The sequence below is a fragment of the Passer domesticus genome, chromosome 2 (assembly GCF_036417665.1).
Source record: "Passer domesticus isolate bPasDom1 chromosome 2, bPasDom1.hap1, whole genome shotgun sequence".
Lineage (NCBI taxonomy): Eukaryota > Metazoa > Chordata > Aves > Passeriformes > Passeridae > Passer > Passer domesticus.
In genome coordinates this window covers 3,713,994-3,741,548 of record NC_087475.1, presented here as the reverse complement: position 1 = coordinate 3,741,548, position 27,555 = coordinate 3,713,994, and the positions used below count along the sequence as shown (strand labels likewise).

The following is a 27,555-nucleotide window of genomic DNA, read 5'->3' as shown; positions in this document are numbered from 1 at the left end:
CTGAATTTTGTAATATTAAAATGATACATGTGGTATTTGTAAGGAAAAGGCAGAAGCTGATACCTTCTGTGTGAAGAATTAGAAGATAACTGAATGCAAACACAGAGTTGTCAATCTTACAAAAACTCACACAGAGACTTAACTGAGTGTGTGAATTGTTTCACCTAAAGCACCATTTTCTAGATCATAAAATGCCCGTGGCTGAGTCAGAATGACTTATGTATGAATTTGGAAGAATTAGATGTGCACTAATACACATAAATACGAATATTTTGCATTTCAAACAGACACACCTTTAAAGCCGTGGCAACGACTCCGAGGTAGATCCAACAGCCTTACCTTGTACCTGCAAATTCAAAATGATTTCATCTGAGCCCCAGTTGTTGCTGGCCACACAGCTGTAGTAGCCAGAGTCTTCTGCTTTCACAGTCCTGATGACGAAGCTGCCGTTGCTGAAGATGCTCCTTCGCCCATCAATCATCACTAGACTGGGTGTCCCGTTACTGCCTCACAGGAAACAAAGTGCATACATTAAAGAAGTTACAATCAAAATTACTCACAAGTGGATTTTTGTTTTGAAGCAGCTCAGAATGGAATGAGAGGAAAAGGTGTGGGGTGAGGTGTGTCACTTCAATAAGGCAGCAAAGGAGTATTTTTTGTTGGGAAACATCTATCATTTGCTTAAAAACACACTTTTCCTGGACCCAGTGTAGTGAAAACAGAAATTCACTCCTTCCTTAACTTGTTATTTCATAAAAATGCTGAGATGAGGGTATAGGCAGTTCCTGGCTATGAAGTTCATCCTTATGAACTCATAGGTATTTACATCAATGCACAAGATGGTTTCACAGCACTGTAGTTTCCCTGCTTACACAGTGCTTGGATGAAAATTATTGTCCATGTGTGTTTCCAAGTGGCTCTGTCAGACTGTGAAACTAAAGCTGAGAACAAAATAATGGAAAATTAAATATGTGCAAGACATTCACTGCCCACCTCAGCACAAATCACTGTATCAGGCACTTTGCTCTCTCAGAATAAAACCTTCCTGTCTGCCTGAGGATAAAACAAAATCACTTCTAAGTTTTACATTTTGAATGTTTACATTTAGCCCTTCTTCATTATTTTTCTCCTTTTGATGTCCTGTAATCACCACAGCCAATCAGTTGAAGGAATTTCTAAACTCCTCATCTATTGTAACCAAGTGCAAACCACCACCAGCAGTCCTTCTCCTTCCTGCCAGTGACCAGGATCAGCCTCCCCACAAGCCTCAGGATTTGAAGGAAACGGGGTTTATCTGAGCTGTACATTTAGTTGCTGGTTACCTATCCTTCATCCACTTGACTGTTGGGGCAGGGTCCCCCACGGCTTTGCAAGGGAGGACAATGTCCTTCATCCAGGGGGTTGTCACCGTCCCGCTGAACGTCAGGATCCTGGCAGGAGCTGGGAGGGAGACAGCAAGAGAGACTGAAGTGAGGTGTCCGTTCAAACAGCCCTTGGAAGGGAAATAGAGACACTCAAAATTAAAGGGGGAAAGCCAAACCAATCTAAAAATGATGTTTTTAGGGTGCTAATTCCTTGTAACTCGTAATATTAGCTATTTATTCAAGCAAAATATCAGTTTCAGTACCTGGAAGACAAGTAACTAAAAGAGAGAGGCATGGGATTGAAGAGACTTTGTAGAGAAAGAGAGCAAGCCCAGTTATTTAGCATCTTTACTAACTTTCAGATATTTTGGAGTAGAAATTATGGATGAAAATTATGTCCAAGGGACGCTTCTCTCAATACTTCCAGCAAGAATTGTCCACAGTAGACAGGTGTCTCATAAAAATAAATTATTGTTACATCTCTTCTACAACAATTTTGATATTAAGCAAAATAAACCTTCATGTATATTAGTACATTGTAGAGTCTATCTGAAATCCACAAATGTGAACAAACTAAAATCAGTTTTTATCAGCTCTCAGATTACCTAAATATATATTAAAAACATCACTTGTGTATTTTCAGTTTATAGATTATGTTAGAATTTCATTTGTTTTTCCTCAAAAATGACCATTGATAGAAGTACACTTTCTGCTGGCCTCTAAATTATACATTTTAAAAGCACATACTGAATACAGATAGACAAAATACTGTATTTTTAGTCCTGATCTACTTCAATCGTGCACACAGATCAGAACTTATACTTAATAATCCATTTTGCACCAATTAGGAAAACATGAAAATGAGACCCAGCATCAAATATAACTGGGACAGTTAATCTGGAAAAAGATTCATGCATAAAAGAACAGGCCTTGAAAAATTAAGCAAAATTACTTGAGTAGGCTGCAATGGGACTTGAGATATTCACAAAAAGAAAAGATTTCACAGATTATACAATCAGTTTGGACTGTGTTGCCTATGTTCTCTTCAAGCACTGTTGAAGGCCAAGCTTCTCAAGAGGGGTTTGGTTTTTTTTCCTGCGGTCAAAATTTTAACTAAAACACAACTTGAAGGTTTAGGTAACAAAGTGAAGGTTGGGTAATTGGGCAGCACTACTTTCCTAACCTGTCCTGTCCTGGCTGAACAGCAGCTGGAGATCCCTCCCTGCAGAGCTCTGGGGTTTAACCCTTTCAGGACAGAGCTGTGGTTTGTGCTGCCCTGGGAAGGTCTGACACTGGGCAGTCAGAAACTCTCATGGATCAGGATGGATCAGGCTGGTTTTCCACCTGGGCACCCCTAAGATAACATTTTCTAGAAAAGACTTGCCCAGGGCTGTACTCCCAGAAGCCATCTGCTGGGTTTGTATGGCCAGGTTTTGGTAGTGGGGAGGGCACAGCTTGCCAGAAGCTTCCCCCATGTCCAGCAGACAGAATGAGCTGTTTGTAACCCCTATGTCCATCTTCCTTTGCTGCTGGGGAGGAGGAGGCAGAGCTGGGAAGGAGGGAGGGGTGTGGGGAAGGTGTTTTTAAGATTCATTTTTCTTCTCAATATCGTGCTCTGATTTTGTTGGCAGTAAATTCAATTAATATCTCTAATTTCAGTCTGTTTTGCCCATGAGGTATTATTCAAGTGGTCTCTCTCTGTCCTCATCTCAACTCACGAGCCTTTGTTATATTTTCCCTCCCCTGTCCAGCTGCAGAGGGGAGTGATAGAGAAGCTCTGGTGGGTGTCTGGCACCCAGCCTGGGTCAACCCACCACACCATGGGCTAATTAACCAAAGCAACTCAAACAGAAAAATGCTCAGAGCACCCAGAGACACAGAGTGAAATGCTGACTCTGCTGAAGTTGGTGTTAGAAGTCACATTTGTCTTCAGTGGTGCCAGGTTTTGCTGCAGGAGGTGCCTCGTGGCTCTCATCTCATCTTTGAAAAGCAGCAGGAGTTGCTGTCAGCTCTATCTATAAAACATCTGTGAGCATCTGGACTGCTCAGATTCTTGTCCTGTGCAAAATTCCCTCTGCAACATGAAGTCTGAAAACTCATTTAAAATTGACTATTAATCATTTCTCCGTGGCCTTCCCACACTTCCAGTGTTTCTTGAAACATCCAGCTACTCCCAACTGTTGCCAGTTCCTGCAGGACTAAACATGTGGAACACAGGAATCCTGCTGAAGCCTTCAGCATGGCATGGCACCACTGTCAGCAAACTTTTTGTGTTCCTTTATTTTTAATAGTTATCTCAATGTGAATTCTTCCTTAAGAAGTCATAGGATGGAGATCAGATGTTGAAAGTGCAACATTAATGTTGCAGCTCCTGGTTTTTATCCCTCATTTTACTGAGATGGGTGGAAGTAACATAAATCTCACAGGAGCCTAAGCCACTGGTAAGATGATAGACCATGACTCAGAAAATTATCAGAAAAGCACAGTGCACTATTTCTGTGAAAGCATCCACAGCTTTCTATGGATTTTCTCATTCCTTCCATGTACTGAGTGCTTTTAAAAGAAATGGTAAAACAGCAGGAAATTTTTCAAGACCAATTTTCTTTACGGCTGAACTTCAAATGATGTCCTGAGACTGCTAAAAGGTGCACAAAGAAAACTAGAAACAAAATAAATGTCAAGTGAAATCCACATCAGAGCAATAGGTTTGAAATTCTAGCAGGCATTCATGAGGTAAGAAAGCCTGGGATCTCACAGACCTCTTTCTTTTGAACCATGGGAATTTTTGGAATCATATGGGTAAGCTGCAGGGTTTACTTCTTTGTCATCAAAGCTACACACATGCCTACACACCTCCCTCTACCCTTACATTTGATGGCATGGCACTGGATTAGGGCTGTGTCTGTTCCTATTATTTTTACAAATCACCCGGTTATTAATTGAAGATAAAGAGGTTCCTTCACAGAACAGTGCACTCTCTTATGATAATGCAGTTTTCTGCATGTTTGTTTGTTTAAATTACAAATCCTCTAACCTACATTTACTGCCACAGAAATAGAAAGGGGCAGAAATTCTTTGTAAGGGGATGTAACACACATGGATTTTTCTTCCTCTAGAGGACACAGCTGTGTTTCAAAGGTGAATTTCAGAAGGAAACTGAACAAGAGCTATGACAATTCACTGCAGTTCAGCTTAAAAAAAATATAAGCTCCACCAGTGAATACCTTGGGTCAGGAGATTCTTTCATTTACTTTCTCACAGAAGAGGGTGGGCAGGCCCTGGCACAGGGTGCCCAGAGCAGCTGGGGCTGCCCCTGGATCCCTGGCAGTGCCCAAGGCCAGGCTGGACACTGGGGCTGGAGCAGCCTGGCACAGTGGGAGGTGTCCCTGCCATGGCAGGGGTGGCACTGGGTGATTTTTAAGGGTTCTTCCAACCCATTCCATGGTTCTCTGTTTCTAATATCCCCTGTACTCCAGTCTGATCACAGAAACAGAGCAGTGTGTGCTGTCATGTGAACCCCACATTTACATAAGTAAATGTTACTTAAAAACATTAAACACACAAAGCAACGCAGACCAGGGGGGAAATCTGTTCACAATTCATGCTCAGGTAGCTCAGAAAACCAGGGGAAACTCAAAAGCCAGACAGTTGTCCCCAGAGGATCAGATTGCCAGGGGTGTGGATCTGTTATTGTCACACTGGCAGCAAATGCCATTCCCCATCAGTCATGGTCAGTAAATCAGAGGGACAAGTGCATGCAAGGTTTTTTGTCTTCTGACTATATTTGATAGACTAAACCCACTTCTTTCAAGTCAGCAGTGAAGAGTAATTTGAGGGGCAGGAGCACAGCTTGCTTACGTGGAGACTGAACTTTCATTGCCATGATTATTTTCTGTTTGTTGGGGATTTTTTTTTGTTATTTCTGTCAGTTAATTACAGAGAATAACAATCTGTTCTGAGAAATGAAGACACTAAAGAAAGAAAGAAATGTTAACTTGAATTAAGCTTTCATTTAAATTGGACTATCCATTTCACATCAAACCCCTATCTAGACATTCTCATTGTTCTCAAAGGAGTTCTTAAAGGGGTTATAATTAAGTTGACATAATTCAATTCCAAGTTAACTCTTATTAGCTGTCATGATGGTATCATTACTTGGACAGTTACTGTGCAGTAAGAGGAGCAAAAAAAAAGGAAGCAAACAACTACAAAATAATGGCCCACAGGATGGTTTTGCATTGGGAACTTGAGGCAAAATCAGTCTTTAACTGCTTCTAACCCCGGGGTGAGCTGTTTGCTATAGATATAGAGGGGGGTGAAAAAGGTCTTTGAGGCTTTGAGCTCTGCCCATCCTTCCTCATTGTGCAGCCACTGCCCTCAGCACTGATCACCACTTTCTCCCAGCTCCCTAAAATGCCCTGTGATGCATTCACAACGAAAATTTTGTATGTGATACAATCATTTCTAATGTAGCTACATCCAAAGTTCATAAAATTGCTATCTATCAGTATTCCTAGTGCCCATCAAACCCTCCACAAATGGATTATTCATTACTTTTACAGTCCTAAGTGCATGTAAGAGGCTTTTCCTGAGCATCATCTAATGCAGACTTTATATTGGAGTATCACTACAAAATCTAAGGTTGACTGGATGCATTCTACTGTCCTTTGAAATAAAGTCTTCTTGAGATTGGCCTGTCTATATTGAAGTAATTAATTATTTTTTTCTTTGAAGTCATCTTGCCTTTTCATAAAAGTTATTTTTAAGTTCACTTATTTGTCATCATGGATTATGTTATATAAGCTTCAGAGGAGCAGAATTAATTCTGGTAAGCTGGATCAGTTTAAGTCCATGTGGGTCAAGTTGCAACTTCTCAATTTTTGGCAAACAGAGAGCAATTGCACACTGCAATTCCTCATAACTTGAGGTCATGAATATTGGTGCCTGCAAAGCCTGAATTGATCTGTGTTCATCTTTGAACATTTCCCTCTTTTTAAAATGCACAGGGCATGGCAAAAGAGAACTTCTAGAGCATTTTGTGCAGGGTTTGCCTGCAGCCTCAATCTATTAGGACTGCACCATGTCTAATAATTTTTGCCCTTATTTGAGCATCTATTTTTATGCTTGTTTTTGTTTGCTCTTTTCTTTTCATCACCACACATTGATTACACACAGGTGACAGCACAGGAAGAACACACTGAAACCTTTGCCTTTTTTCCTGAGTTGTTCTTTCATGATCTTCCTTCACTGGTGCCCTTTACACTCCTCATCCCCCTTTTAGGATCTCAGCTTTGGTCTCACTGATGCCCACAATGCAGGGTGCGCTTATGCTACAATGGAAAAGCTCCAGAATTTTTAGAACTGAAGAAGTCTGTTTGCAGCTTCTCCACACTGGGAAACTGTCATGTGTTCAAACAGTAGCCTCCAAAATCAGCAATACCATCCACCATAATCATAGAATCCTAGAAGGGTTGGGTTGGAAGAAAGGTTAAAGATCATCCAGTTCCAACTCCCAGCCACAGTCCCAGGCTGCTCCAAGCCCCAGTGTCCAACCTGGCCTTGGGCACTGCCAGGGATCCAGGGGCAGCCACTGTGTGCTGTCCCTGCATGCCCTGGGAATTGTCTCTCTCCAGCTTTCCTGGGGCTCCTGCAGGCCCTGCAAGGCCACCCTGAGCTCAGCCCAAAGCTTCTCCTGTGCAGGTGAACAATGCCAGCTGTGCCAGCCTTTCCTGCCAGCAGAGCTGCTCCATCCCTCTGCTCATCCTGGAGCCTCCTCTGGGCTCTCTGCAGCAGCTCCAGCTCCTCCCTGTGCTGGGACAGGGCTGGGGCAGCTCTCAGGTGGGCTCTCACCTGAGGGGACACAGGGGCAGAATCACCTCCCTCAACCCTGTGCTTAAACTGCTTTTGATGCAGCCCAGGGTAAGAGCACTGATGTTAATCTACCAGCTAGATAGGTAGGAACAGGGAGATTTCCCATGGTGATGGAGTTTGCTCTTCCATGCAGAAAGTGCTTTCATGTTGATGGCACTAGGCTGAAGTTCAGCAAAGTCTTTTCAGAAAGAACCTGTCATCATAATGCACTAGACACTTTATTTTACATCTTTACATCATTAAACACCCAAGTGAAGAATTAGCAGGCTTGTAAAACTGTAAAGCCAATTCAATGTATCTAATTTTGCAGCTCTAGGGATCCGTGCATTTCTCTGCCCATCCTGGCACAGGCTGTAATGGAACCAAGTTGAGCAGTTAAAAAAAAATCAATTTGAAGACCCCATGTAGAGATTGAGTGGGATGGGACTCTTCTCACTTTGCTGTTAAAAATGTTAGGCCTCCATTTCCAAGCCAAGGTGTTCTAATGTTGCAAGCATCACATCTCAAAAGGCAGAATTCACAGGCCCCAGCACTATCTTTTAATAGAACAACTAATACAGCTGGAAATAAATATTCAAGATTTCAGGCACATTATCCTTTCATCATATCTGAAATAGAAGCAGCAAACTTCAAAGCTAATGCAAGTAGAGAACAATTGTTCAGAGTTTAGATATGTTAATCAGACCATTTTATACAGAAGATGGTACTTGTGGAGTACACAAGAGATATTACTAAGGAAAGGAATGATAAAGAAGTTACCTTGTACAGCCAGGAAAAGAAATATATTCAGAGGGGGAGAGGCTTCATCTGCAAACCCCCTGTACCCAACAAGTGAAGATAAAAATGGCTCCAAAAAGCAAACTATTCCCAACAAGTAAAGATAAAAATGGCTCCAAAAAGCAATCTTTTCCCTTCTAAGGTAGGCTGGATGAGTTACCCGCTGGAGGAGCGCGTCATCCCCTCTCTGCTGACTCCTGCAAAACCTGGAGCAATTACCTGTGAGTTGTCACCTCACCTTTTGTGAGGTAGCTTATTGTATTTGCAGGGTTCCCAGGCAAAGGAAGGAATGATGGATCTGACTCCATGTTCTCAGAAGGCTAATTTATTATTTTATGATACTATATTATATTAAAGAATACTAAACTATACTAAAGAATACTGAAAGGATACTTACAGAAGGTTAAAAGATACTTATGATTCTTGTGACTCTCTCTCCAGAGTCCAACACAGCTTGACCCTGATTGGTCATTAAGTCAAAACAATTCACATCAAAACAATGAAACAATCACCCGTTGGATAAACAACCTCCAAACACATTCTAAAGCAGCAAAACAAAGGAGAAGCAATGAGAGAAGAATTGTTTTCCTTTTTCTCTGAGGCTTCTCAGCTTCCCAGGAAAAGAATAGTGTGCGAAGGGATTTTTCCAGAAAATATGACTGTGCCACAGTAGCTCCTGACAAATCCCACCCTCAGAGCGGCACAGAGAGGCCAAATGAGCCAATTCTGCCAGCAATCAGCAGCAGATAAACCTAGCTGGCTCTGGGCAGCTGTCCCTGTACCTTTGGCCAGTGGCTCCACGGTGATGATCTCGCTGCTGTTGCCTCTGCCCGCAGCCGTCACGGCCACCACCCACACGCTGTACTGGCGGTTCCGGCTCAGGTTGGGGATTCTGTAGGAAAATGAGTCGGGAGAGGCTTCAAACTCGCTGATCACCTGTGGTGGGAGAGACAAATGTTTCCAGGCTAAAATAAGCTGTATTTGGAGAAAATGTGAGTGCTACAAAGCCTGCTACTTCAGGGCTCTTCGGGTGGGTATCGATTGCTCCAAACAGATGGCAGATGGCAATAAACAGAGCAGACACAGTAACTTGTTGCAATCCATTCATATTCAGTGAATTTGTGCCTGTGCCTTGTTTACAGATTGGTTTTATTCAGATTAGGACTTTTATGTGCCATTTATTTTTACAGGGTTGGATAAACAATGGAAGTGGATAAATATGGCTAAATTTTACCATCAGTAGTTCTGACAAACTGATTTAGCTCTACACAAAACTTTCCCAATGGAGGATTCAGTGCTGCATCTGCTGTGAAATCTGGAGTTAACTATTTCTGTCACCTAAAACCTTTGATGTTTTTATTCCTGGGTTTTGGTGGCTCATCGTTCAGCAAGGAATAAAACTGCGCTCTGTAGCAGACTGTTCAAACTTCCCCCAAGTCTAGTTTTGTTTAATCACGAAATTACTTCCATTCAGAGACTCCCAGCTGAAGGTCATCTCAGCCAGTTGGCTGCATTAGCAGGGAAGGACAAGTGCTGGAAGAAATGCCAGTTCAGTCTCTCCTCTGTCACTCAAATGCCTTGTCCCAAGGGCTGCAGCAGAGCCAACCAGCTGCTCTGCAGTCCCTGCTCATCCATGAGAGCCTCTGCATCCTGCTTGGAGCAACCTGCGCAGGGCAAGGTGTGGAGGAACATGGAGAATCCTCCAGGGGGCTTTGAGAGCCTCAGCACATCCTCCACAGGAAGTGTGAGGAGGGAAATCTCAGCTCTGAGCAGTGTGTCAGCGCTCAATATTGCCACTTTTATTTCTGACACGGGCTTTGTGATGCCTGCACGTAAAAATAGAGGGGTAATGAAGCATTGGAATGAATAATACTCACTTCCCTGTGCAGTGCTGAGCCTGGTAACGGCTAACTAACACTAGGCTAAAAATAATTAGAGGGTTAATGACGTAGAAAAGAAGATTTTAGCAGGAATCAGCATTAAAAAGAATGCATCAATGCAATCTAAACTCGGTTCAGACTGACAAAGTGTGCAAGGAATCTCTTTGATATACAAATATCTGCTTGTGGTAGAGGCCAATTCCACCTAATTAGCATTTCAAAAGGCACATTGACCTGAAAACACTGGAATATGTAGTCCTTCAAAGTGAATTCCAAATAAATAAGAGATGTTTCTGAGATATCATTAAACACCTCTCCATGTGAACTGGCAGTTTCAGCTGCTGAATGGGTCACTGCACTTCTCTGCTCTTGAGCTGGCCTCTCCTACAGCCTGGGGAAGAGGGGAGTTCACTCCTCTCACATTTGAAACCCAGAGTGAAGACATCTGTCTCTGAGCCAGGCACCTCAACTCCCTTCAGAGACCATGCAAAGGCCTCTACAAGAACACATTTTGTTCCTTCCATGGACAGTGGTTTTTCTGGGAAGACTGGCTTGCTCCAGCAAAGCTCCCCAGGCTCAGAACAAGTCCAGAGGGGGAACTTGCTATATTTTACAGCCAAACTCATTGCCCCTTTGCTTGTCAAAATGCCAGATTAGTTTGTCCTATTTAGCCAACGTTTTCCTGGGTTCCCACTTCTGATATGAAGAGGTCAGTGCAGCCAGACACCTTTATTATTACGTGAAATATTGCAGCAGCTTCTGAGAACCATCTGCCTTGACATTTACACAAGAATATCGGACAAATGCCCGTAGCTTGACAGGCTGGATCTTTGTGAGGTCTTACATAAAAATTACTGTATTGATCATGGCAGAGGAAGCTGAAATTTAATATTCATGAGGCAGCATTTCCTACAGTTAATTTGAAAGTCAAACAGGCCAGGCTGTCTCTGGCACTTAGGCTCCACTCATTAATGCAGTTACCTAGCACAGGTTCCTTCTAAACCACCTAGTGACATGGGACATGGATACAGCACTTAGGAACAGCTAAACGTCACAGAATTCCTCAGGACTAGCTTTCATTCCAGCAACCACCAGCTCTTTCTCACTGGAACTCCAAAGATGGACAAACAGAAGGATTTTCTGCTCTAAAGCATTTTAAAATGCTTAGTTTTCAATTCCTTTCTTTCTCCCAGCATCATTCATCCATTTGCATCTGTGGCTATTTTAAATGTAAAGTTAATTATTCTCAGAATTCATTTATTAATTGAATCTGGTAAATACATCTTCACTAAATTAATGACTCTCATTTTCCTCAAACAAGCTGCTATAGCAAAAGATTTTTGTTTCTAACTGGTTAACACACATCTTGTTTTTCTTCAGCTCACATTCCCTTTTAAACATTGGGGTTGCTTCAGTGACAAAGAATCGATTCTACTTTAAACTTTTGCCTGTCATTTCAATTAGCCTAACATGCCAGAAACTTTGATTACACAAGAAGAAAAAAAAGGCAGCTTTGTCAGCAAAGAGGAGATTAAACAATTGCAATAAGAAATATTTAAAGGAATGTCACCTTGTCACATATTGGCCCGTGCATGTGCCAGTATAAAACAGAAACTGCTGTTCAATCTTAGGAGCAGTAACATGCTTGCTCAAGGGATTTTTTTCCTAACTGCTATTTTTCTTCAGCTTATAGATGATGGGTTAATTTTCCTCCTGCCTTTAGCTCACTGTCTAAGAAGGAGAGACAGAGATCAGTCACTGAAAGCCAGCAAGGGCTGTGAAGAATAAAATGAAATCCAAGTCCTTTATCAGGATGCAGCCAATCTACTTCCCCAACCAGGCAATGGCAAGAGATGCTGAGGAAGAGCTGGTGCAGGGAACATAATTTTTCTCTGCAACTTGAGCCCTATTGGTGTACATTTCTTGGTACACTTTGAAGCAGCATGCCATCTCCTGGCACTTCTGACTCCTTTAAAGCACAATTTAATAGATAATGTGCATAAACTCTGATCCCTCTGGCTTCTATTTTTAATTGCCCATTCTTAACACAACCTAGGAAAAATTTAGAAGAGTGCTATAGAAAAAAAGTACATTTCTAACAGTTTTCCAAGCAGTCAGGGAGTTCCCCAAGCAAGGAGTTAAGGCAAGAGATAGCATTTACTGTGGGCTGGAAGAGAAAGGTAGCCTGCACCTTGCTTACAGCTGGTTCCACACAACTTCTGATTAGGTAAGTGAGCTACAGATCTCTGTGTTTTCTGCAAGTTGCAGGAAACTTGGAAGTGAACTGGGAAAGCCATATAGAGACTTTAAGGACATGAGTGAAAAGGAAGAGACAGCCCAGGCTTGTGGTGTGTGTTGTGAAGTAAGAGCATGTACAAGTTGGTTACCTGTGTATTGGCTGCCTCATGCTGAAAATTAAATATAAATATAAAAATATAAAAATAAAATATAAATAATATATATAGTACCTAGAGTGGGGTGTGTGTTTGCACTCCAATTTCAGGTAGAAAATATGGCATCATCTAAAAATGGAGCTGGAAGGACTCTGAAAGATCACCTGAGTCTATCTTTCTTCTTTAAACCAGGTTCATCTGTGTCTGCACAATTTCAAGCAGATGTTTCCCCAACCTGATTTTGAAGACTTACAATAAAAGGAGATTTTGCAACTCCCTAGGCTGCACAATCTATTCCACTGCTTGACTAATCTCATGATTAGAAATAGGTTTTTTTTAATCTAGCTTGAGTTTCCTGCTGCAGTTTCAACCCATAGCTTCTTTTCCAGTCTATTAGGAACATGAAGAATAGATTATTACCTTGATCTTTGCACCAGTCTTTAATCTACATGAAGTTTTATCGTTTCTTTCCCCACCAGTACCCTTATCTTTTTACAACTAAATAACTCTGGTGCTTTCAACATTGTCCAGAAATCCCATTTTCTCTATCAGTTTCTCTAATAATATCTTCTGTTATCCTTCAGACTGTCAAAAGATGGTCCATAGCTTTCTCACTGTTTCCAAACCTGCACTCAACAATTCCAGGGATTCTCATTTGGCTTTTCAGGACAGGGTTATAAAGGCTGTTAATGTTCATCTTGGGAGGCACAATAACCTCAAAATCCTCTTCTGAAGAATCAACAGAATTGCTCTCTACACAGTACTTTTGCAGCTGGTTATTCAGGGTACCCATTTTCCTGCTAAATTTTACACAACTTTTTCCAGACCAATTTCCCAGTTCATCAAGACCTGCTTGAATTGTGCTTCTGTCTCCTGTGTACATGCAACCCCTCCCAGCCTGGTATCCCCTAATTTAATAGGCAGCCTCTCTATTTCATTAGCCAGGTCAGTAATGGAGACACTGAACAGAGAGGGCTCAGGAGAGACACCAAGGCTGCTCCCTCCTGCCCACAACAATGAGCCTCTGGATTTTTTTTTTTTTTTGCAGGCTCCTACAGAACAGCACTGAGTTTGTTCTAGCCTGAGTTAAATCAGTGAAATGGTGTTTGCATAGCTGGGTCTCTCTCAACAAACATCCCTCCTCTGGACTCAGCTCCACTGCTAAATGGGAGAGAGCCAGGTGCTGAGTGGAGCACTCCATCCCAGTGATCCACTCTGATTTTTAACGTGGTTTCTAGCTCAGTTTTGTGCTGCTCTAAATAGCTGTTTTCTAAACAATTCTGCTTTGGAGGGGCTCATGATAAGCAGTGCAGGCTGACATCAGTCACCACCACATCCTGCTGGGGCCAGGTGCTGCTCCTTGGGCCTGTTAAATCACAGCTACAGATGAGGCCCAGAACAAGCACTGAGCCTCATCAATAATTAAAGTAAGTCTTCAATTCTACGTGGTAAAAACACAACAATCTCCATCTTTTTGTACAACTCCATCACAGAATTGTCTGCCTTGCCCTTCCTCAGGCGTTGCTGCTCCTGGAAAACACAGAATCATCAAGGCTGGAGGAGAACTTCAAGTCCCACCATCACCCAGCCTCACCAGCATCACCCCACACCCTGTCTCGAAGGGACACATCCAGGCTCCTCCTGAACACTCCCACAGACAGTGACTCCAAACCTCTCTAGGTAGATAATTTAAAGATAAATTAGATAAATTCACCACTCTTTCAGTGAAATTTCCATTTCCAATATCCAATCTGAACCTCCTCAGGTGCAACTTTAGGCCATTTCTGCTCATCCTCTCACTTTGGACATGGCAGAAGAGACTGACCCTTGCTAAAACTTCCTTTCAGGGAGTTGTGGAAAACAATGAGGTCCCTACTGAACCTTCTCTTCTCCAAACTGAAGAACCCCAGTTCCCTCTGCTGCTGCTCCTAAGATTTGTTTTCCAGCCCCTTCCCAGGACACACTCCACCACTTCAAGGTCCTTCTGTGATGTGAGAAGCCCAAAACTCAACACAGAAGTAGAGGAGCAGAGAGTACTGAGATGTTTTATTCTAAAAATCACATTTTAGAATCTCCTGGACTCACAAGTAATTCAGTACCGGGGGCTACACTAAGTTGTTTCTACCTGGAAGCAAAGTGGGGTAATAAAAAAATCAATTCATGTCTGTATTTATAGAGAATGAACTTCAAGTTCTGCATCCCTGAGAAGAACAGGCAGACCTCTGCTGTGCCCTCTCTGTGAACTCCCTAAAGATGTGAAAGTCTGCCTGAGGTCACAAATTGTACTTTTCTTGAGAACTGCTGGCTTTTGCCTTCCTTTCACAGATGGACAGACTCTCAAAGCTCCAAATAACCACTGATCCTGGACCATGGCCTCCAGTAAGGCTCTTGGCTGCCACTTTGGTCTAACAATGGTTTCTGTTCAGGTGTTGGCTCATGCTTTGAAAGGTGACATCTGTTTTTCACTCAGCATTATTGAAGGTAACTGTTGGAAATAGAAGCTGCGCACAAAAGTGAGTGCAGCTGCCATATAACATTGTAACTTTATTTTTTTTCACCTTAATTGTGGAATAAAAATGTTAGAAAGTTTCAAGTGAAAATTTTGGGAAGAACAGAGGCAGCTCCCTGCCTTTCCACTGGCAGGAAAATCTTGCCAATCCAAAGAATCCCAGAATCTCTGAGGTTGAAAAAGCCCTCCCAGCCCATGGAGTCCCAGCTGTGCCCCATGCCCACCTTGACCCCAGAGCACTGAGTGCCACCTCCAGGTGACACCTCCAGGGATGGGGACTCCAAACCTCCCTGGGCAGCCCCTGCCAAGGCCTGAGCACCCTTTCCATGAATAAATTCTTCCTGATATCAAACCTGAACCTTTCCTGGCACAGTTTGAGGCCATTTCCTCTTGTCTTTGGAGCAGAGCTTGATCCTGGCTTTCCCTCCTGTGAAAGTTGTGGAGAGCCATAAAGTCCCCGCTGAGCCTCCTTTTCTCCATGATAAACACCTGGAGCTCCCTCAGCTGCTCCTGAATTCTCATTTCCAGGGATTACAGCTGGAAGAAAACCCACTGTCTGGACTTCCAGGTAGCTCCCTTAGGGTCCACCACCTGCCTGTCCCTTTGGAGCACCTCCTGGAGAGTCCCTGAGGCTCCTGAGGAGGGAAGCAGCGTGTGGTGTCATGGGCTGGTGACCACAGGAAGGTCAGGACACCAAGGACTTATTGTCAGACTGTATTGATATCCCTGGGTGTGAGACGAGGTAGTGAGACAAGAAGGGAGGTTTATGAAAAAATCAATATCAAATTTGTTTTGGTAGGGCTTTACGAGGAGACCTTTTAAAAAGCATATAAACCAGCACATCTTCAGAATCAATTTATACTCTGTCATATCCCTCCTGAGGTCTGCTCTCTGACAAAAATAAGATAGGTAAAAAATGTAAAGTTGACAAAGCAATTAAAATAATGAATGCACTGTGTTTGGGAGCTGGCACCAAAGCTGTGAAACAACAACAAAAAGGCTAAAAATAGAACATGTGGTATATTAAATAGACACATTTTAAATATTGTCCAATATAAGGTTTTAAAATAACCCCCAAATTATGCACTATTTCTATGCTAAATAAAGCACACAGGAATTAATAAGCATAAATATCTTCACGCTGTAAAAAGTGCTATATAGATACAGTGATAAATACTGCTTGTAATACACAAATCAATGAACATATATTTAAAATTCAACCTTACAGAATCTGCTGACTCTATATAAACTTCTGTTCAACAGTGACTTTATTTACTTAGCCAACTTCTGCCACCTACTTCTCCTTTTTCCCCAAGAAACTTTCAGCATCCTTCTAATCAATGAAAGATCTACAGTATGTAACAACAAATAATTTCTGCCTTATAATTGCATCAACTCTATTTTCCAAAGTTTTCTTTTATCCAAGTCTTTAATCTGGAGAGGAAATGAAGATCAGAAAGTGTGAAGTAAACCCAAATTAGAATTCAGACACATCCTATGCAAAATCAAGAAAAAACTTGTGTCTGCCTGAAAGAATTGAGTGGAAAACACCTGGATGATGAGAATTTATGACAGCTAATAGTTTTAAGATCTAGGTTAAGATAATTGTATATACTTCCACATCTAGTTTATGTTGCTGGTTTAAGATAAGCATATATACTTTCTCTAGACTAAACAGAGAAGGGAAACTTTCAGAATGAGAATTATCCAGTTTATCACAGATATCTACCTTCTTTCCTTAAAGAAAGGAAATCCTTGATGACCCCAGAATAAGTATTTGTGACTCTATTCAAGGTGACTGAAGTCAGATTAATTAAATCCCACTTAGAGTCTATGAATTACAGACCAAGAGCAGCAATTACTCTCTTCTTCCATACAGCAACCCCAGAGACTCCTGTGTATTCTGGTTAAACCACATAATATGTTTTCCCTTAGTGGGTTTAAATAAAAGCAAAAGAATTAAACAAATATAGAAGTTTAACAGGCTTAAGAGTATGTTTCTCACAGTAAAATAAGCAAATCAAAAGGATCAGTAACTGTCTGCCTCAGATGTTGGTCAGTTTCCAATACTGATCACATTTTCACATAAATTGACTTGGACTTTGGCCAAATATCAGATAATTTCCCTCTTCTCCATCACTGCCTTGCACCTCTTTATCTACCACCTATTCCAAATCCAACTGTTTCACAGAAATATTTCCAGGCCAACATGAATCCTTGCTAGGCTTTCAGCTTTTGGATCTTTCTACATCCTTTGGAGAAGTCCAGAAATGTAGGTCACAGTTTTCAAAGACTCTTTCCAACACAGCTTCCTGGGCTGACTGTAGGGTTTGCACTATGAGATATTTCCTAATCATTGCCCCTATTTCAGCACTGGGGTCTGCTTTGTGCTCTGGTTCCTCATCCAGTTAATCCAGTTTATCATCTGGAATATTCCTTTGCAGGAATATTCTCACTCCATTCATCTTATTCAACAGTTCTGGAATTTCTTCTCCTTCCAGTCCTCAGGCTTCTGGTCTTTTGAGACCTCAGTCAAAGGTGGGCTTAAGGGACAAATAATCTCTTAGCAGAACCCCACAACTAAGCAACAGTTTCATCAACAAACATTTCAAAACTACTGTCAGGGTTAAAGACCACAGAATAAACTGATTCTTCTTATTTGAAATCTAGGGTTTTAAATATATACCTGTGTGCTTTGCAAGGTTTTGTCATATTTGCCAATCTTTGGGTACTTGAGCTAGAAAGTGAGGTAAAGAGCTGAGAAAATACAGACCAGCAAAATCATTTGGATGTCAATAAGCAGTATGACATCACCCAATCAGAAACACACATATTAAAGTCTGTTTTGACTTGTTGATCAGAAAAGTGTACTCATTATGGTTGGTGTTGCTGTTTGGGTTTTGCTGATCTGGTGGTGGGTCACTGACTAATAGAAGCAAACACATTAAACAGGATTTTCCTGCTGTTTCCAGCAAAGCAGGTCATTCATTTATGCACCACTCAATGCTTCCTCCATAGAAAGCCTGGAGATTAATGGAACGGAGTCATGTAAGTAGAAGTGCACTATAAAAGGATAATAAATGGAGACCATTCTCCTTTCTCAGTGATTTTCCTTTTCAGGACACAGTCAGTTGGTTCTTGTCTTTCCTCCACTCATGTGGAACTCACTTTAGATGTGAAATAAGGTGACCTCACTCCCACTCTCTGATTTCCTGATAGAGAGAGCTAAAAGCAGAACTTGTTTGGGAGACTGTGCGTAGAAAGTACTGAGATGGGAAAGACAAACAGTTCTGCCAGTGGCCTAAAATGTCATATGAGTTTTATTGGAGACTTTTAAATTAGGAGACACCTTGGTGTCAACTAAATGAGTCTCTTATCCTCCAAGGGTTGAACAGTAACTCTACCACTGTCTGGTTTCCCTTGTTGTATACAGATTTTGACCAACTTTTCCAGTATTAAACTGCTTTATAATAATAAAATTGAGATTGGAAGGTACCTTTGGAGGTCACCCAGTCCAATCCCCTTCCCAAATCAAGTTTAATTGCATGAAGTTGCTCAGGGATGTGTCAGGTGAAGTCTTAAAGATTTCTACATGTGGAGATCCCACTGTCTGGGCCCCAGCTTCAATATTTGACCAGGATCTCATGGTAATATTTTCCCCCAACTGATCAGAATTTCCCAGATCAAAAATTCCCTGTCCTTGTGTGCAGGTACTTTCTCATAATTTCCTGTATCAAGAAATCCTGATCCTTAACCTTCCTTCTCCTGCCCTCAGCACTCTCCTGCTTCTTTAGGAGAAGCTTTTTACCTGTTCTGAGATCAAAGTTTTCCAGGCTGGTTAAGCTGTGTGTCACAGCCACCTTTTCCAGACACTCTCTGACATCTAAATTTTATTTAATCTAATCCCATTGATCCTTCCTTAAGCATTGTACTGACCTGAATGCAACAAGAGGTTGGTGGGTGCTTTTAGGGAGTATTTTTGTGCTTTTTTTTCTTCGGAAAATCCCCAAATCTCCTTTTCTGTTGCATTTGAAAAGCCCTGGCAGTGCACAGGTACAGCCCAAGGCAGGAAGGGCTGGAGCAGCCTCCTGAGGAAGGAATTAAGTTCAGCAGGAACTGAACGAGCCTAATTTCTGTGCTAGGATTCAAACTGTGTCCCCTGTGGGTGGCACTAGAGGGGAAAATCGCCCTGCCAGGATGGGACAGCAGTGGCAGAACTTCCCTGAGATCTGGGCAGGATGAGCATCCTGCCAGTGCAGTGGGAATCACCACTCTCAGAAGGAATCTGGCCACCATTCCAGCTGGTCTTGAGAAGCCAGATCCTACTAAAAGCTGGACATGGATGTGGTAGAGAGTGGGGAGAGGCAAGAATGGAGGCTATGAGTTTGCATAAAGGATAATTTTTCTAACTAACTTAAATTTTGTCATATTCTGTTTCTTACATTTGAAAAATGAAGGATCCATGAAGTCTCATATTTCTGTATTTTTCCTACATTTTCAGAATAAAAAAGAGAAAGTTTTGCCTAATTATGCCTGTAGAATACTATAGACACAACAATTAAACAGTGTGAAATTGGATCCTTGCTTGCCCTTTATCTTGGCCAGAGAATAGACTGCAGTGGAGAATCTTTTCCATTTTTCACACATTAATCATATTTGTGCTTTGAAACAGCCCAGGAAAATACTGTCCTTAGGGCTCAAAATATTTAAAGAGGAAATTATTTTTGTCTATACAGAGGCAGCAGAAGTTTTAAAAGCTTCTGCCTTTGCAAAGCAAACTGAACAGTGCAAGAGGCAGCAAATCTTCATTTTATAATATGTCAGGGTTGTATAAGTGTTGTGTTTGTAATAAAAATATGCACAATACGACCAACAGAGTTAATTATTTTTCCTGTTGGTGACTTGAACACCAAAGCAATGTTCTTCTATAAATGGCTGTTGTTAACCTGTCTAAAGTCTATTGCATGGACTCGATCTCAGCAATAAAATACAATCTTCAAAGGATGCAGCCTCCCCATAAATTTACCTTTACCCCTGTCCTTTTCTCTTTCTTCTCACTGATGCCTGAAAACTGAGTTTGCCTTTCTGCTTGAATAGCAGACTTTTAGCAAAGTTATTTTGCAGCCAGGGCTGTGACTGATGGATGAAGTTTTTAGGGCTCCATACCTGCAGCTACAGCACTTGCTACTTATGGTGGCAGAGGAGATGATAAAGACACAGGTCTTTTATTTATTCTCCTCCTCACCCTAATTTAAGGCCTCTCCCTCTGTCAGCTACTTGTCTCTGCCAGCAGTGAATCAAACAAGAACTTCCCTGGGTATATTAAGTGTATCTGCACAGCAGTGTTGGCATTTGAGCAGCTCTGCAGCAGGCTTGTTTCACTGCACAGCAGCTCTGAATAAAACAGCTTTTTAGCTCACAGTCCATTTCAGAATAAAAGATAACAAAGCATTTTGTTAGAAATAAAGCTGAGGGAACGTGTCCTATATTAAATATGTCCTGAGGGCTTGCATTTGTTTAAAAATGTCCAACCTGGCTTCTGGAAACTGAGCCCCAAGTGTGATCCCTGCCTCACTCAGCACACAGAGCTGCTACAGAAGATCTCTGCAAGCCACAGCTCCTGCTGATCTGCAGAGCACTGGAACAGAGACCCACAGATACACGTTAACCATATTTATACATATATCTGTGTGTGCATGTGTATATTTCTATGTACACACACCTGCATGAAGGTAACAGTAGGATCATGGAATCACGGAATGGTTTGGGCTGGAAGGGAAATTAAATATCATCTGTCCTGGGGGCAGGGACACATTTCAGAACTATCCATGCACACACCACCAAATAACAAAAAGTAAAAACACCTGCATGTGCCTCTACCTGAGGCTAAGGTATGGTTCCATGATGGTTCATACCCTGCATAATGAACACCACAAAAATACAGCAGTAAGATTCTGTTCAGGCCAAGAGCAGCAAAAACAAAGCAACTGTTCTTGTCATTGTCCATCTCTGAGGTGCTCCAAAAAGTAACCACAAAATAGGAAGGTTTGTGTGTGAGAGACTCACATGGTAGAGAATAATATTTTTAGCTGAGGATGTTTATTTTCTTGTGGATATAAATATAGGAAAAAATGTTGCTAGCAAAGCCCCAGGAAGAAGCACTGCAGCTTTGTGCATGGAAAGTATCTGGAGAAGGCAGCAGCACCACCTGGTGTTCTCTCCAAGCCCCCAGAGAAGTGCCTGATCCCCACTCAGAGCTGTCCTCTAAACTCTGACTCTTTAACCCACTGAGTGCCATGGAAATGTAGGAACTGTGATGGAAAATCTCCAGTTAGTTTACATTTAAAGGTTTGCTAAAGATGGTTTGGTTTGCTACAATTATGGAATTAATGGATTTAGGAGACGGTAATCCCAAAACATAAATCAGAGAATCACATGATGGTTTGGGTTGGAAGGGATCTAAAAGACCACCTTTTTCCAATCTCCTACCTTGGGGACAGGAAAATTTCCACTGCCTGAAGCACTTTTGGAAATTTCTGGAACAATATTTTCCTTGCCTATCAAACCAAGATTGTATTTTTTACCTTCAGTAAGAAGTCCTGCTTAAAACTGAAAGCCAAACCTTGGACACAACCTAAATCCAAACCTCAGATATAAAATAAATAAGTATTCTTTTCAATCCACATGAAAATAAATATACATGGGTATTTAGAGAGAGCAATTGGCACTTGTGTTTAAAGATTGCTGAATTTCTTTGTGATTCAGACAGGAAGAAAGATAACCTGATACTTAATTCAAATTCCCTCCTGTCAATTTCTCAGCAAGTAAAAGCACATAGAGCTAGATTGGGCAAATATTCCAGGCATAAATAAGCCTATTCACAAGCAAATATGTTTGTTTGTAAGTCATTATGTTCCTTCACACATGAATACTCAAGGCAAAAAGGCAGGAACTTAGATGGAAACAGGGTAAATGAACACACGCCTCCAGCTGCAACAGGGCTTGTGCAGCTGGTCCTGGAAAATGTAACTTGTTACATGCTGAACTAACCAAACCTTGAAAAATACTCCATTTCAGCTGTATATTTTGAAATTATTTCCGAGCTAATGCTCTGCAATAGGTTTTAAACAAACATTTGATATGTGGGATAAACCAAACTCCACTCTCACGTCTCTCTGTAGCTCCAGGATCTCCCTTGGACCTTGCTGAGGGCCAGCAAAGGGCAGGAAAGGAAGCAGCAGGGAGAAGATCAAGGACTGGGGTCTGCAAATGCTGCGTGTCAGTCCTGCACAGAGGGGCTGTGGCACTTACTGTGGGGTAGGGGTGGGAGCAGAACACGGTGTATTTCCGGATGATGCCGTTCAGCTTCAGGGGAGGCAGCCAGGACACAAAAACCGTGGAGGCCGAGGCAGCAGCTGCTTTAACTCCAGCAGGAGGACCTGGAACTGGAGAAGCAAAGTGTGTCAGAGTGGCCCAAGGCAGGTATTCAGTCATGCCAGTGTAACAGAGGAGTTAAGGAAAAGGGGAATGTGCTGCTTTGGTGGCTGAGCCCCCAGGGACTGAGATGGACACTCTGTGTTAGGGAGCAACCTCCGCACTGCCCATGCCAGGGAGAAGGTTTGGGGGATGTGACCCCATCCTTAAGACAGGAGAAATTCTTCTTCAGAGAGTCCCAAAGCAGAACCTGCCACTGATGGTTAAACTTTTGTGAACTATCCCTTCCAGCCTGCATAAAATCATAAAATGAACCCAAGAATGGTTTGGGTTGGAAGGGAACTTAAATATCTTCCAAACCCCTGCCATGGGCAGAGACACCTTCCCCTAGACCAGGTTCCTCACAGCTCCATCCATCCTGGCCTTGGACACTTCCAGGGATGGGGCATCCACTGAGAAACCTATGTCAAGGCCTCGCCATCCTCACAGTAAAGAATTTCTTCCCCAGATCCAACCTAAATTTCCCCTTTCAGTTTGTATCCAAATGCACACTTGAAAATATCTTGTCTGTGGTCACAGAAATTGCCAAACAACACTTTATAATAAATGGCCAGCTTTAAAAACACAACCCATGCCAAAGTGTTATAAATAATGCACATGTGGACAGTTTAATGGACATCCAGAGCAGAGCTGTGAATTTAATGAAGTGGAGGGGAAAGGAGCAGTTTGCACTGCCTGATGTGACCCATGGGCAGCAAGTGCCACGATATGTGAGCAGACATCTCCCCACACAGAATCCCTGTCCCTCACCCTGCCCTCAGCAGCTCAGACCTCTCTCTGGTACTGCAGAATATCTATTTCTCTAATTACAGTACATAATACATAATAATACAAAGTTATCCCACAGAAATAGCTAAAAATCCCCCAAGCCTCCTGTCTAAAACCATTGGAAAAGCTTCAGTTTGGAAATGCTAAAATCTTGCTGTGTAATCTTAACTACATCCCTTTGCAGCCCTGCATTTTGGGAAAGGTTTTGATTTCATGAGCATATGCTGTTTTTCAGACACACATTACACCGTATGATGCTCTCCAGCTTTGGAAACACTCTTTTACTAATGTGCAAAATTGCTAGATTTATTTTCCTGTGTGCTGGAATATCACATTACACACAAGATTGTACTTAAACAAAACAAGGGCTACATTTAATATCAGAATAAATGGGTTTAAAATTTACTGAAAAATAATGTCTTGCGTCAAAATATTTAAAAATATATTTTAAAATCTGCAAACATAAATAATTTGAAAGATATTTGAGCACTGTGTGTGGTCAATATTTATATCAAATTATGAAAATAGATATGTTGTATTGATAATTGCTACGTAGGTTATTAAAGTCAAAATGAAACAATTTTCTGGACTTTGTTCTCTACAGAATTACTGCTTTGTGAGGAATCTGATATTTTTGTCTGCTTTCAAGTAAAACCACCAAAGTGTTAGAATTTCTACTGCTATTACCATTGCAATGCTTGACCAGCTTTCTTTACTTTCACAGAAAACAGTTATTGTGCAGTAGAGGTACAAAATCCCTTGTCCTGATATTTGTAGATAAATTCTGAATTTTTGTTCTACCTCAATTAAGCAAGCAGATATTATGCTGCTCCAGAACTTTGCCCATAAAGAGAAGTCAGCCAGCCTAGGATCTAAATTTGCTCATCTTTTGTGCAAAAACAATGTGAGGACACCCTCAATTTTATATCTGCATAGGTGGTCCTGGAAAGATGTGAGAAAACTGACAGGCACCATTCATTGCAACTCTCTGGATGTGCATTTTCTATTTATAGTGTGCTGAGAGAGCTAATTAGGCACCAAGTGAGAACGTCATGACGATAATTGCATGCAAAGCCAGCCCCTCGCTGCAAAGGGGCTAATTCAGTTAGCAGCTCTATCCAATGCAGAGTAAATATTGATGCTTGACAGCATCCAACTTGTTATTTATACCCAGCTCATTAGAAATGCTATTTGCTCCTGCTGCTGAGGAGTGAAAGCTGGCTCTCCAGGGTAATTACCTAACCCACAGGAGGATTCCTTTATGGATAGCAATGTTTTCTGGAAATCACTGCAAATAGATGGATGAGGTTAATGCAATTTATTGTTAAATCAGGGTGTGATCTATAGGGACAGGTTCTGATGGTAATTGGTCATGGCTGTCGACTGTTGAGGGATTAACTCAGAATTCATCTGGCATTTTCCAGTCATTGGGCCTATGTGGGAAACATTCCTTGGCATTGCTGTGTTGCTGTCTGGTGTGAGACCAGCAGAAAGAGGGGCCAGAAAGAAACTCAGGAAGCCATTTAGTAAAATTTTCAACCCAAGGACCCCTGCACCTCACTGGGTTGGAGTAGGGCAGCAGTTTTTGCAGTGTTGCCAAAATTATTCTGAAAACTCATGTATTAGTCCTCTTTTTGCTGCACTGCTGGGCTGTGCACATGAAAGCTGTGTGTCATTCTTCTGTGTGTGTGTGGAAGTGTTTACATTTCCTTGGCAGGAATCCTGCAGGATCTCATCTGGTGCTCCACAGACCCCCACTGTTCTCTGTCCAGAGGGTAAAGTCATTGGTCAAACCCATCCCCTGGACCTCATAAGAGCTATCTCAGCATTTCTTACTAAACTGGGTTCCTTGGGCATCTGGAGAAGTCGTGGTTGGGGAATGTGTTGCCTGTCTGATCCTGGAGAGGAAAATCTTGAGCCTTGCCAAGCAAACTTGAGGTATTTTCCCTCATTGCCACTGCATCCCCAGCCTTTCAATCATTACAAGCCAGCAGTATCAGGAGACCTGAGCTGCCTTATTGAATTCTCCCTGGACCTTTATTTAGCACACTGACTCCCACAGCTCCCAGAAAGACAAACTGAATTTGCACAATGCCATGGATTGGGGTTTTTTCCCCCCGTAGTCACCGGGGGTAAAACTACGGTGAGAAGCTGAGGACTGCTTCTAAACAACTTTGCAGCTTTCCAGGGAGCAGATGTGGCAAATTTAAGATCAAAGATGGCCTCATTCTCCAGCTAGCAAGGCTTTGAAAAACACGGAAATAGCATCCTGCTTTCATGTGGAGGAGAACACTTTGTATTCCTGACAGTGCAAGTGAAATGCTAAAGCAGAGCAGGCAATTATCCTGATACGGCAGGGCTGGGAACCAGCATTTAGATGTGCCAGATAATGGGGAGGAGCTCCAGGAACTTTCTCATTCTCCTTTTCATAAGCAGAGAGATTATCACCATTTTTCTTCACAGTACCGAGCAGCAGGGAGGCAAATGCACAGACTGTGGTGCATTTAAGAATGATATCACAAATAAATCAGAAATGTGAGCTTTGTTCTGTAACAGGGTTTTAATTCTGCATGACACGGGACTATTCCATTGCTGGCTGCACTTAGAAAAACCAAAATAAACTCAACTCCTGACTGCTGCCTGTATGTTCATATAAATATGCCACCTACAATGTCAGACAAAACACATCCACATGTGAATTTTACTCTGAACAGGCCTCATATTAAGCACACCATTTCTATCAAAACCTGCCAGTTTCCCAAGGGGAACATTTACTTTTCTGTGCCTTTTGCTTCTTAGTCAAAAAGATAAAATTGGAGATCATCACCAATAGAAAAAAAGTGCATTAAGGGGTCATCAAGGGCAATTTTTCATCCCAGAGCTCTGTCACCCTCATCATCTGAACCAAGCCAAGCAGAGCTCTGCTCCAAGGAGTACTGAACATGAACCTGGCTGGATTTCTGCTTAATCATTTCAGAATAAATGTAAAGCTTGCCAGATGCTGTCTGTGCTTCTCATGCCAATGGCCAGGAAGCTTGGTGTCCAGGGAGAGGAAGGAGAGGAAGAAAATCTCTTTGGATTCAGGCAGAGGGATTTTGTACAATTTCCCCTTCCTTCCTGCTGCAGCTTTTGCCTGGCTCTGAGTGCCAGAGAGCTGGAAGCACAGCACTGCTGCAAAAATCCTCCTGTGTCACAGCCAGCCCAGATGCCACCTCTGCCAGACCCCCAGACCAAACTCCCAGCTGCAGGAAGCTTTCCTGGGATGGGGGCTCTGGGGTCTGTGTCCTCCCCTGGTCTGCTCAAGGTCAGGGCACTGCTGCCAGCCAAGGTGCTGTGTCACATTCCAGGCTTGTTCAGGCAGCAAATTCCTTGTTTCAGCCCTGGTTTGCTCATGTTGCATTTGCAGCACAGGAGCAGAGAGGGAATTTGTGACACATGCTCCCTCTTGCTGCAAAACAGAGAAGCCTTTCAAACTGCATTTTGATCACAGCAGGGAAAAGAATTGGAAGAGCTGCTTTAATTTTTAATGGTTTATTAAATCAAGTCTCCAGGTAAAGAGGATGAGCAGCTTATTAGAAACTGTCAAGTGGAAAAGGTAAGAGACAAAACCAGAATGAATTTTTAAAAATTGGACATTTCTTCTTGGCTTATTTTTTCTACCAGGAGGAATTCCAAAAGGAGCAGCATTTTTTCTGAAGTCAGGTCTCAGGAAAACTGGGGGGAAAGCTAGATAAAACCCATAAATATGATCACATTGAAAGGAAAGCTCATTTCTTGAAAGCTCATTTTCTATTTTTTGCTTGAGTTGTTCCCATTTCCTTTGCTGATCAGCAGCAGTGTCTGACCTCTGGTGTCTAAAATCAGTATCAAACATTACAAGAAATCAAAGTATCAAGGTATTCCATCCAGGATTCACTTGCTGGGTTACCCTCAGAGATTTCAAGCCTGCTGAAGAAATTTTGGGTTTGACGTCTTTAGCTGAACACCAACAGAGAAGTCACAGGAGGCCCCAGATGGCTTTTCCAGCAGCACTGGAAAATGCTGCACCATTGTTTTTACAAAGAAAAGTTTCCTCTCATGTAAAAGAAAAGAAAAAAGAGAAAGGAATTAATGATCAGCTATGGCCTCATAGCAATAATGATGTGGAGGGCTTGGCAGCCACTTAAAAATATCCCAGATTTCCAGATTTTATTAGAGGATGGTGGAATATCTTGTGTCATAATTTTAGCCAGAGAAGGTCTGGGAGCAGAGATTCAAGGTTTCCAGTTCTAAGCTCTGTTAGGATCCCAATTAATTTATTTCACATGCCAAGGAAATGCTTAAACTAAATTCAGGGCAGAATCTTTTAAGTGCACTGGAATTAGTCCTCCTGAATAATCCTCTACAGAACATTTTCCTTAGAAAGTGGCAGTAGAAATGTCCCTTTTTCTGAGGAATGAGGCACCTGTTTGGTGCACAGAGGTTGGCAATGTGAATGCTCTTTTTCTCTTTAACTTCCA

The 27,555-nt window shown here is 42.0% G+C and overlaps 1 protein-coding gene across 2 annotated transcripts in view; it reads right to left on the bottom strand.

Moving 5' to 3' along the window:
* DSCAM (DS cell adhesion molecule) overlaps nt 1–27,555 on the bottom strand; it is a 465,664-nt gene that overhangs the window by 54,403 nt on the left and 383,706 nt on the right. The window contains exons 20-23 of one of the 2 annotated variants that reach the window (XM_064406016.1): nt 22,106–22,239; nt 8,795–8,948; nt 1,323–1,440; nt 340–503 (exon numbers count right to left, since the gene is read on the bottom strand). In XM_064406016.1, the coding sequence (XP_064262086.1) occupies nt 340–503; nt 1,323–1,440; nt 8,795–8,948; nt 22,106–22,239 (570 nt within the window). Of the gene's footprint in view, nt 1–339; nt 508–1,322; nt 1,441–8,794; nt 8,949–22,105; nt 22,240–27,555 lie in introns of those variants that run through there. The other variant, XM_064406023.1, reaches the window with a different exon arrangement.